General features: G+C 33.9%; 1 protein-coding gene across 4 annotated transcripts in view; it reads right to left on the bottom strand.

The window, feature by feature from the left end:
- LOC150103008 (CCR4-NOT transcription complex subunit 3-like) overlaps positions 1-13,237 on the bottom strand; it is a 447,199-nt gene that overhangs the window by 176,882 nt on the left and 257,080 nt on the right. For all 4 annotated transcript variants that reach the window (XM_090398514.1, XM_090398516.1, XM_090398518.1 and 1 more), the window contains exon 9: positions 7,034-7,146. In XM_090398514.1, coding sequence (XP_090254640.1) covers positions 7,034-7,146 — 113 coding nt within the window. The remainder of the gene's footprint in view (positions 1-7,033; positions 7,147-13,237) is intronic.

The raw sequence follows: 13,237 nt of genomic DNA, 5'->3' as shown, positions 1-13,237 counted from the left end.
CATTCAGTTTTATTTCCCTTTTTATTTATATATGGATACTATGAGAGTTCTACTCCAATCATCTGGAATTCTTTGCTCTGTCCAGGTCTTCTAAACTATGAAGTGCAGCATTGTAAGACTTTTATACCTCCATACTTGAGCATTTCTGGTAATATCATCTACTCCTGCTGCCTTTCCACATTTCAGGTTTTTGATGGCTTCAAGTCCATTTTGTTTTCAAAATAATCTGTTTAATTTTTTTTTTACCACTGTGCTGTCATCAATGCTTGTTTCATTTAGCAATTTTTCAAAGTAATTACTCCATACTTCAAGGATATCTTTTTCTGCAGTTTTCATGTCACCTTTATCATCTTTAATTTCTGAGCTTCTTCAACATCATCCAGAATATCTTGCCACCTTTTTGATATTTTCTATATTCTTACCAAAGTCCTCCATTGACTTTTGTTTAGCTAGTTTTATACAGTGTTTAGCTTTCTTACATTTGTCTCTGTTTTCTCTAAGAGCACCAGGAACTTTCAGTGTGCTTTCTTTTTCTTCACTGCCTCTTTAACTTTCTGTGTCCACCATAGGGTTCTGATTTTTCTATCCTTGCAGACAACCTCACCACATGCCTCTCTGGCCGAATCAATCAATGTTTTCTTCAGGGCTTGCCACTGAATCTCCAAGGGTTTGGTTCTGTTCTCAAACTCTTTTATTTTTTCTTGAATAATCATTGTGTATTTTAGTCTACAGTTCACATCTGAGAGCTGCTCAACTTTTATTCGCTTTAAAACTTTCTTACATTTTGAATTGAAATATCTCTTTTTTAATGAAATTACATACAGAATTCAAGTAGCAAGGGGAAAAAAACTGTTTAAAATTTTAATAACTTTTGAAAATACTGTAATCAGTAAATCCTTATACAAAGGAAACATTGTATTTTAAATATGTATTCCATTCTTTCAGTGTGCTTGATTTTCTAAAGATTTCTGAAAACAGGCTAGAAAAAACAACTATATTCTTATTACTTATGAAATTATTAGATAAATAGATTTCACTGAGGAAGTGCAGAGTTTGTGCTTTAGAATTCTGCTAAAGTTCAAAATATCTGTCAAGAATGCTGATTCATCTTTTTAAAAATATATAAATAATGAATAAAGAAAAGAAAACAATGTTTAGAAGTTTTAAATGATTCCACTTTGTTTTCATTATTTTTGTTACAAAATAAAAAATTCAAGATACACACCTAATGCCACTCTTTCTGTATGTTTTGAATGACAAGACAGCCTTTCACTCATTTCATTATATGTATTAACAAATGACTCCAATATATTAACACCAAAAACTAATGTAAAATATAAAGTTCAACATGAAAGATTATTATTAGTAGTAGTACGGGCAACTCCAAGGAGTCCTTAGACTCATCGAGGGAGTCCCTAACATCATGTCAAGAACAACTATTCAACATTCACACAGTATCTATCATACTTTGACTTGAACTCATTTACAGTCATCGCACCCACAACAGACTCTGGCAGCTTATTCCACTCATTCACCACTCTCCAAGTAATAAACCTAGCTCTAACACCCTTGCTAACCACACTCTTGCCCAGCTTCCATGGATGACTCCTAGTCCTCCAACCAATAGTCCTATTCTTAAAAATATTTTCTGTATTAATCTTATAGAAACCCTTCAGTAATTTGAATGTTTCAAATCATATCACTCCTTTTCCACCTATCAACCAATTTCTACAACTCACAAATCTTCAACCAGTTCTCATAAGATTCATTCCATAGACCTGCTATCATCTTGGTCACTCATCTCTGGATCCTCTCCACCTCCTCCCCATCAAGAAGAAACTCTGACGCCCAAATTTGGGCAAAGTAGTCTAGGTGGGGTCTTATGAAGGCTCGATACAGAGGTACAATAAACTGTTTGTCTCTGCTCATCTCAAAGTATTTTTCAGCAACCAACCAAGTGATTTGATGAGCTGATTGAGCAATTTTCATTCAGGCTTTTAGAAATTATGTTACATTCTTGCACTTCAATAATACTTAACTTAAATGTCCCTCCAACTCTTCAGTGGGCTGCTGAGGTAGTGGACATATTGACATCCAAATTACATATTACAAAAAACACAATATGTCATAAAATATTACTTTAATATTGTGAAGAAACATTACCACTACTAGTTCTTAGCACATATCCTCGAAGGCAAGGATACTATGTTAAGTCCAACCTCATTAGGTTTTCACTAGTCTATCAATCCTGTCCCAATCAGCTCTCCAAATATGCAAATCACATATATTTCAGTTTTCTTAGATACTCCCTGAATCTTTATTCCAATGTTTTTGTTGATTCAAATATCTGTTCCGTTAATTATTCATCTCCCATTCTGTTTAAATGACCACACACTATGTTAAATCAGTTCTGCCTACTACACTGAAGTCTTGAAAGGAAAATAATTTGTTTCAATAATGAAATACCATGAGTAGGCATATTTCAGATAATTATAATACAGGATATAAAGTCACATAATATATTTTATTACCATAAAATTTTCATCTAAGTTACAGGATGGGCTCTTACACTTTGCCCAGATGGCCAATGACCTAAAGAACGTCTGGGAAAAAAAAAAAAAAAAAAAAAAAAAAAAAAAAAAAAAAAAAAAAAAAGGAAAGTCTAAAAGAAGACAATGCAGGCCATGGGTGTCGCTCTACTGATGCTGCAAGTTGAGTGAAATGGAGAGCCAAATGCAAAATAGTGGATCCTGCATGAAGTGGGACAAAGACTAGGAAGAAAAAGAACAATTTTTGCCCAAGTATCATAGGCTGATAAAGAAGTGTTGGGAACACTTACCATTGCAAGTAGACTCAGATGATGATTATGATCACTCTAAAATTTCAATGTGTTACTATGGACATAGACAACAACTGGCAAGAGATCAAGAATGTGTAACATACCTGTTGGTTTCAGTAAGAATTACAGCTAAAGCTCATGATGCAAGTATGTCTATTACATGCTTATTATAATTATTCAAATAATTTATTTCAATCAATATACTCCCCCTCAGCTTCGATACAGCATTTGGCGCGGTCAATTAATTCGTTAAATGAGTTTTTTTATATCGGTTTTTTCATCAAATGAAGTCGGGGGAAGAGAAAGAAGTCACAGAGTGCTAAATCAGGTCAATACGGCGAGTGATCCAACACACAAACTTGGTTTTTTGCTCAAAAATTGTCTCACAATGTTCGAATAATGAGATGGTGCATTATAGTTCAAAAATGACCAGCTGCCTGCATCACGATATTCATGCCATAAGTGATGAATTCTTGCTATCAATCGCTTCAAAACTTCGAGATAAAACTCACCATTGACCATTTGGCCAGGCGGAATGAATTCTTTGTGGATAATGCCCTTGGAATAGTAGAAACAAATCAGCATCGTCTTTACTTTTGACTTATCCAAGCGACTTTTTTTCAAATAGCCCCTCTTCTGGTAGTCTCCACTCAGCACTCTGGCACTTTGTTTTGGGCTCATACTCAAAACATCACGTTTCGTCACCAGTAATGATCGTTTCAAGGAAGTTTGAGCCTTATGAGGTTTTAATGAGGTCCTTGCAGTGTTCAATTTGATACATTTTTTAGTCATCGGTCAACTTGTGTGGAACAAATTGCGAATTCAATTTACGAAGGCACAAATTCTTGGTCAAAATGGTGTGCACAGTTGATTTTGGAATCCCCAATTCATCTTCAATCAATCTCACAGACGATTTCGGGTTTTCTTTGATGAAATCACTCACTTTTTGGATGTTAACTTCGCTCAGTCTAGTTTTTGGACGGCCCGGCTTTTTGTCGTCCTCGAATGTCTCACGACCAGTTTGAAATCGCTTAAACCACTCGTAAACTCGAGTACCAGATAAGCATTTATCACCGTATGCTTTTTGAAGCATTTGATGCGTTTCGGTAAAACTTTTACCAAGTTTAACACAAAAATCAATCGCAGTTCTCTGTTTGAAACTCATTTTCCGACCGTTCTTCAAGACACACTGTCACTCTTGGCACTATAACTCGGCTTCTAATGAAACAAATGTCATAAACGGTTGACACAACACTAATGAAGGTTGCCACTTTTGACAACAAAAAGATACAACAGGTGGCACTACTAGTTTCTTCTACTTTCAAAAAGTTTAGTTTCTTTTTGGACAGAGGGTGCAATCTGTGACTAAAAAGGTGTACGATTTGAAACCAGCTTTCTCACCTTCTGAAAAGCTTTATGAAGATTTCATACATGCTATGTAGTATTCACACTTGGGTCTTTCCAATGGAAGTGCAAAATATCTAATGTTCTTGAGATTGAACAAACTATATTCATGGGATTTTAATCAATAGATTATAGTAAGAAACAAAAGTTCTACTTTCTGCTCTAAAAAATTAACAGCTTCATTAGGGAGATAAACACATTAGAGAATAAACAAAGAAATCTGAAGACTTATATGGGTGTTAGAAGTGTTCAGATTTTTTGCATATTCTCTATGTTTATCTTCCAGATGTTAGTCATTTCAGCATGCAGAATTTATATTTCTTACTAGAATAAATCTGCAAACATGTTTATTTTTATGTTTAATTAATCCGATGTCTTTGCAATTTAGTTTCCATATATTCTTGAGTTGATTAGGGAGTTTATGTTTACTAGATAACTACAAGATACATATACCGAGATCCAGCTTAAGCCAATAAAATCTGGTGGCTTTCTGCATCCACTGGTGATAATCCCATGATCTTAGCTGCTAGTTATTAAAATATTTCATTTAGTTATTGAGATTATTTCTACTAGACACAATGCATATACCATGTGACAGTGAACTGTATGACCACTAGTAGTTAATAAAGGAATTGAGTTTTTATTGGTTGTTAACATTTACATGGCTCTCTCAACAAACACCAATAACTTATCTTAAGTGGTGTCTGGAAATCATTAATTACATTGCATGATATTATCTGACAACACCTTTTCAGATAATCACCTTCGAACAATGTAGAAAACATATGATATGCGCACTTAACTGATTCCTTATGCCAAGATCGTTACTATTATAATGGCTTCTAGTTTTTTTTTTGTTTTTTTTTTTTACAAAAATCTGCATATTTCTCATCAGCTTTATGTTTACTTACCTTGAAGAAGCTACTCCTGCCTTATGGTGAAACTAGACTCTTTCTTTGTATGGTTTTTATTTCTTAATAAGCAATAATAAAAAAAAAAGTTCTTGTAATAATGAATTTAAGAGTGTTAGATAAGCTAGGGACAGGGATGATTAAAGATATCCAAAAGTAAATAACTAGTGAGAAAATGCCATGCAAAAATCTCCTCCCAGTTATCTACTATTGAAAATCAACCAGGTAATTTTTTGCCTCCCTCCCATCAACTCCTAAATACTGAACAAATGAGGTTGGGTTGAGAGCTCGAGACTTAGAATTACACATTCGTTATGATGGTGCAGTCTAAACTAATATCATTCTGGTTGTAGCATTATAGAGATAAACAAGATACCCACTATATTCATTAAAGAATATAGTCATACCAGAAGCAACACTATAAGTCAACTACCAGAACACTCACCGGAACTGCATATAAGAACCACGAACACATGAAGCAGTTGACAGCACTGAGCTAGTAAAAATTTATGGAAATACAAAAACAAAGAATAAAAAGGTGAGATACTTCTAAATAATAAGTTTATGCCTGAATGCCACCAAAACACAGTCTTATTTATCTCAAAAAGGATCACACGTCAGTTCCCCTAGATACCTAAATATAATCGGATTTCGCTTCTTGAGATAAATTACACCTCAAGCTTTTCTAGCACAACCACATCTAACCCACTGCTTCTACAGCCACCAAAATACTAAGTGTGCTTTTCCTTCAAGACACCATTTCTCACCTATACAAGTGAGAGTATATGAGTATATTACCATACTAGTATATGACATTGGTGGTATTAATGTATTTAACCTTTTTTTCCTTTGTTATGTTAACTTATCTGCTAAAAAACACAATGATTTTGAGTAATTAAACAGTGACATTAACCTTTTCAGTGATCTTAAGCAATTTAAGAATATAATCCTTATAGCTCTAGTATTCTCAAGTGCACTTCTGAATTTAAAAAATCTCCACAGAAACAATATTAAAACACATTTGAATTTTGTGTAGAGATGTCAATCACAAATATAATTCAGTTAAACCAAACACTATTCTGTATTCATCTGCCATCTGGAGGAAAATATTTAAACTTTTTTGCCTATAGTAGAAGAAATCTCCTGACTCATGTACCACAGGGTCAGTGTCTTCCTAGTGATAGTAAAAAAATAGTGGGAAGTGTGCATGCAACTATAAGTCATAAAAATTGCATGACATCACCAGGGAGGAGCCAGACAGGTCAATCAGTCACAAAGAATACCATAATAATAACATGAATAATTGACTTGTCAGACATGAAGAGTAGTTCTGAATGTTTGCGTGAGAACTTGAAATGGTACAGAAGTTCTCTTTTCACCTCTGACACATACCACTTCTAAATTCTCAGACATTGTACAAAGTAAATATAGAGAAAAACATAATATTTGCATATTTTGAACTGACTTTCATAAGAGAAATTTTTACAATCTTCTACATACCAAGAGCTGCCACTAAAATGGGATGAGTCACCTGGTGACCAATCTCCCAGAGTGAAAGGAAGACAATTCCCAACACTGTTTCTTCCAACTCTACCAAAACAAAAACATGCACAAAACATTGTGATGTATGTCCAAACACTTCATTTGAAGAGGAGACAAGGATGGGAGGGAGGGAGAGAATATTAATGAACTATAGGCTAACAGCAGTTTTTCATGGCTAGCATTCACACAAACATATTTTCTGATGTAACCTGCAGAATTCAGAATCAAATGAATCATATCAATATATAGTAATCATGCATGGCTGATAGACTATCACTTTGAAATGCATATAAAATCTTTAAGACTATATCAATTGAATGAAAAAAAAAAAAATTACCTGTTATTTCTGGAAGGAGTCTGTGGTTTATTGATTTGTGGTGTACCTGACACTGAGCTTATATTCGGTGTATTATGTGCCCAGACAGCAACTGGTTTCAATGGTTGACAACCCTATTTAAAAAAAATAATAAAAAAAAAATTTTATATATATATTTGTTGTGTGTGCACACACACACAAACAAACAAACAAATAGAAAGGTAGAAACTGTATGCACTTTCAGAGCATGCATTTGAAATGGGTAACATTTTATGAGAGGTATGTCAAATAAGCAGCATAAATTATTCTTACACTTCTTGCATTGTATATATTAAACTTTTACATACATTTTCTCAGTATATAGAGCATTTAATAACAGTATTGTAACTCCTTTTTATCAGTTGCTTTTATCAAAAGCAACCGTATGTTCATAGTAAATAAATAATAAATGCAGAAATAACCAAATATCTAATGAAAATTATTACTCAACTGACATCATCATAACAATTCAGTATAAGAAATGCAAGCCATAATGACTGACCACAACAATTTAAAAAATACCCGTGGGATAAGAAGATATTCACAGTTAGCCGACAGTTTCTTCTTCTTTCTTACCAATATTTATTGTAAAGAATGCAACCAGTAAAGATCCTAGTTACAATACTCAAGGTCTGCAGAACCTTGGACTGTTCCTCTTCATATTTTTAAATATCTAATCAGTTTAGGATAGGAATATTTTATGTAGGACACACCTTCGCCCAGTGTGACCCCCCCCCTTCCCTACAAGATAGTTTAATAATCTACTTATTAAAAAGTTTTATCTTCACATTTCACAAAAATTAAAAAATATAAACATAAATGGATGGAACACGTTCAAAGAATGAAAATAGAAAGATTACCAAAACTAGCCTTAAAGTACAAGCCATTAGGAAAAAGAAAACCAGGACATCCACTTAAAAGATTCAACGATGACTTCTAAGGCTGGAACAGGCCACGCTAGGCCTAAATCCTTGATATGCATGATGATGATTTTCACATTTCAACAAAATGCTTCTCTGGCCTTAACGTTTTAACTTCTGTTCATCAATTACCTTCCCGAGACTGCAAAAGATATAAAATATATCTTTTGTAGTTACAAATAGACTGAGTCATTAAGATCCCCATCATTTAGTGTCTTAAATGCTGATATCCATCTTCATCCTTCAGTAACCTTCAATACAATAAAACTGCAGTGTGATTTATCTTCTGCAATATAAAAGATTTCTTTCTGCATCTATCCCTATCCATAACACTACGAATCCAAAAGAAGAAGAACCATATGAGAAGTCTCTTACAAACCTTTCCTGAAACAATCATATCACTTCTGTAGCGTCATCAGTTTCCAAAAAAATTTCACATCCTATTCTACTCAAGATGGTACTTTTCAGCTGAATAGTTACTCACTCTGTATAAATCCCAAATTCAACCAACATTTAAAATACTGCTCTCGTGTTTGGAGTGGTGCATCTAAGACCTATAAAAATTCATGATGCTGTTCAGAAAAGGGCAACCCAGTTGATTAATAACACTTCTCTTACAGATCTCTTCAGCCACTTTCCTATATTAGATCATTTTCTGTATTGTCTCTTCTATAGAAATTTTCATGGCCATTATTCAACAGAATTTGCATCCATTATGCCTCCCATTTCTGTCAGATGTAGAGGAACTCCAGCAACAGCTGCTCAACATCCCTTTACAGTTGAACTGCATACTCACCAAACTTGCTACTCCCAGTCATTTTTCATTCCTTCGCCCTCAATTCTGTGGAACACCCTCCCTCATGAAGAATTTCCAAAGGACTATAATCTCCAACAGTTCAAGAAGAATATTAATAGATTACTCTACTCCCTGACCCTACCCAAACATAGCATTTGTTTGCAGTAGGCTCTTCAGCCTTTCATATATGGAAGAAATATAAAATAAAAATAAAAATAAAAAATAAATAAAGTAATCTGACAGTAATGCCTCTATTGCAATAGCTACCTACTCAAAAGAGCTATAGGGGTGGAATAATAAAAAACAAATGACAGTGGGGAGTCTAGTTTATTTTTTTTAATACTCTATTTCTCAAACAGAGATCACCTGGTGTCTACAGAATCCCTTGCACCTGCAAACTTGCATACTTTGACAACCTGGAAGAACTGCTAATATCCATCTAAAAGAACACAAAGTATGTCCATGATCTGCACTGCAGCCATTCCAAGATGGCATGCGATGCCATGCCAATGGATACAGATCATCAGATCCAGTGATGATCCCTGATAATAATGTACTGTAGACTTACAGTCTTTCATATGTGGGATTCACATATATAGAAACATGAATTCTTTCCAAACAAAAGGGGGAAAACTGGTGTGTTCTCTTTATGGCTGCACCATGGAGACAACCTACTTGTGTGGCAAACTAAAATGAGTTTCTACTGTATTGGATAAAAGGAGGATGAAAGTGAGAGAAAAAACAATTTGCTGACTTACTATAAAAGTATCTTCAATCAGTAAACAAGATATGCTAAAAAAAATCATTAATTCCATAAAACACTCAAAAATTAGTACTTAAAAACTGTGATTTCAGTTCATCAGGAAAAAAGATGTTTATGATTAAGGAGCAAAGCATATGTGAAGTTATTACAACAAGCTTAGTAATCTAAATTAATATCTGGAATATTATTTTTCTAAATACTGACCCACTTGGTGATCTGCAATTTTATGTACATGTGCACATATACTTAATAAAATAAAAAGATTTCAATTAATATTGCAAATAAAGTATCTACTATGTTATCAAACAAATGATGATGGAGTGGTAATTTGGAGTTTAACCTACCAACTTCACTTTTCTATTGGCGTAAACCAAAAAAAACTGATAGAACAAGATGAAACATCATGAAACATCATGGTGCATTACCTAGTTAAATAAGGCTTGCCTGTTTTTTGTTGATCACAGCAAACTAGGGCACAAAATGAAGAGTAAGTTACTGGAACAAACTCAAATTTGGCATCAGAGAAATTTAAGATGAGTTATCAGTATAAGAAGTGGAATGAACAAAAGATTTAGAGAAAAACCATGTCAACAAAACTGGTATTGTGAAAATAAAAAAGACAAAAACAGGCGAGATTCTAAATAAATACAAGATCTTATGTTCAATCAGAGAAATGCTCTGATATAACAATCAGAGAAAGGAAGGAGTGGCTATAGTATATAGCATTAAAAAAAGATTTAGTGGCAAGTATGAAAATTTCAAGAACACAATAACAATCAAAGAAAAGAAGACATAGTATACAATCCTAAACATGAAAATAATCTTCTTGAGCAGCAAGCATGAAAATTTTAAGTTAAGCAATGTTGCAAACATCAAAAAATGGAATTTGACAGCAAGACTCATTTCTGTCTAAGGTCCTAGAGAATATTTTGCTAAGGAAGAAGTTGAAACTTTTTTTGAGTTATTAGAAAAGGCACAGCTGACAGGAAGAAAATGTTGCCTTAAAGGAGATCTAAACAGAAGAGTGTTCCATGAATACTAGACATAAGAAATGTATTGAGAATATTTGAAGAAAAGGGTAATAACTGTAAAAACTTACTGGATTTCTGTTGGACAAGAATAATCATTGCTAAAACCATGTTATAAAAACAACAATAAAAAAGTGCACAATTTCATATGAAAAAAAAAAAAAAAAGTATCACTAAATACATTGTTGTTGTTGATAGCAACACCTTCATGGTACTTCAGAACACAATGGTATACAGGATATTTGAAACAGGAAATGATCATAGTAAATGAATGAAAATGAATTTCATAGTAAACAGAACACATGTAAGTTTTTAAAAAGAATCCAAGTCAAGTAGCTTTCAGAGATGAACTCACAAATGCAAACATTATTCCTGGAAAAAGAATCGAACTTGGAAGACTGAACGGCAGGCTCTGAAGAAAACATTCAATGATTCAGCAAGAGTTTCTTCCATTTTTAATTCTTCCAGAATACATAAAGTATTCTGGAAGAATAGAAAATCAGAACTGCATGATGGACTTAGAAAGTTGAAGGGGCAATTATGGAAAAGAAGACAACGTATCGCAAGTTCCTAGCAAGTAAATCTGTATGTTGCTGAGAGAATACAAAGAAAAATTTAAGAAAGAAAAGCAGCATGTATAAAAGTAGGTAAGAATACAGAAAATGAATATCAGAAAGATGGCAAAATCTTCTGGAGGCTACTGAAAAAACTTAGAAATGGAGGAAAGAAATCAGAGATTATAAAGATATTCTCGATTTCTGGAGTGATTACTTTGAAAAATTGCCGAATGATATAAGCAGTGATAGAACAGTGGTAGAAAATATTCAAGAGGAATGCAATAACTGAGATTTAAAAAATCCATCAAAAACTTTAAATCAGAAAGGTTTTGATGGATTAATTCCTCTGGAAAAATTTATGCAAGCATCCTTGAAAATATGCTAAAAAAACTGTGGAAAGGAAACTTGGAGAATAACAAGCTGGATTTTGGCTAAATAATGTCGTCTAGATCAGATTTTCTCTGTAAGATAAAGAGTTGAGAAATCATGGGAAAATAACAAGGATCTGTAATAATTTTGTAACTATAGAAAGAGGCTTATGATATGATGCAAAAAGAAAAACTGTTCAAAACACTACACACAACTCTACTAAACAATACAGTATTTATATTTAAAGTTGTAAATTTGCAGTTAGAACTGAGTGAGGGGTCAGGAAAATTTTTAATGTAAAATCAGGTGTGATGACACAGGCTCTCCACCATTATTTATCATCTATATGGATTGCTTTATGAAGGAAAGTGGCATTAAGAACGATATCAAAACTAGAGATATTCCACTTGTTGATTGGATTTTAATGGTATAGATATGAACACAGATTGATAAGAAAATAACTATTTATTGACTTAATTGCTAATATTTCGCTGGTATTCTATCCAGCATCTTCAGAGCACACAAACAAAGTTTGTTACAGTAGCAAGACAACTGCAATCTGGTGTAAAGTGGGACTAGTATGAGCAATTTTAGTATGCAACAAAGACTAAAGTCCTAATTAGGCACCATCTAAGATGGAAAAAAGAAAAAAAAAAAACGAGGGAGAAAGCAGGTATTAATTTGATCTTAGGGTGACTGTCTCCCAAATCTTTGGTAGATTTATAGCCATACTTGTAGAGGTTTGGAGTATGTTTTAAGGCTTCTGTTGATTCCAGGAACAACCTCTCTAACTTGTAAAAGCTTCTGTGCAGCACTTTTGTTTTTTTTTTCAATTGATCCTGTGTGCGGGGATATCCAAAGCATCGTCTTCTAGATCTGACTTGCCATAGTGAAAGTGCCGGATATATTTTTTGGGAAAAAACTGAAGTGGATGTCCACAGTTCTTCCTGTTTGTCCATAGTAGGCTCGATGAAATGAACGGGGTGCTTCATAGACTCCTGGATGTGATAAAGGAGGGAATCTGTACTTAGGTGAACGGATGAGAGTTGCCAATTTCACATAAGGTTTAAATACGGTGCATAGTTGATGTCTGTTAAGCACTCTAGATATCTTTTCAGATGTACCTTTAATGTATGGGAGATGGTGACAGTTTTGTTGTTGTAGTCTTCTGTGGTGGGCGGGGCATTTAGTATATTATCTGTCTTATGGGGATTATAGCCATTGGTCAGGAAGGTGTGACGTAGGTGAGAAAGTTCGGTGAGAGCAATGTCATTGGAACAAATTGCTCTAGCTCTATGGGTTAGTGTTTTTAAGATACCATATTGTTGAGAAGGGTGATGGTGTGATTGTTTGTGTAAATATCTCCCTGTATGTGTGGGTTTTCTGTAAATCGAGAATGATAAAGAACCTTCTGGAAGATGTGTGATTAGTGTCCAGGAAGGGCAGATAGTCATTGGCTTCTAGTTCCACTGTAAAATTGGCATAGCAATTGAACAGGTTAGCCTTCTTAAAAAGGTGCTGAGACACCTATTTAATACCAAACTGTGTAAAAATTAAGAACAAGTTTCACTCAGTCAAAGCCCAATGTATTTATAAACGGGCAAGTTTAGCACTATTACGGAAACAGTTATATGCTACTCATCGAGAACTATTTAAAATAAATTCTTGCATCAATGCAATATGTGATATACTATTTAACATTTTGAATCCGGAGCTATGGGATCTCCTGGACAGCATCTCTGACTCTACAGTC

Source organism: Typopeltis vanoorti, chromosome 9 (assembly GCF_054136105.1).
Source record: "Typopeltis vanoorti isolate ZY-2024b chromosome 9, IOZ_Tvanoo_1.0, whole genome shotgun sequence".
NCBI lineage: Eukaryota > Metazoa > Arthropoda > Arachnida > Uropygi > Thelyphonidae > Typopeltis > Typopeltis vanoorti.
This window is presented reverse-complemented; position numbering and strand designations above follow the sequence as displayed.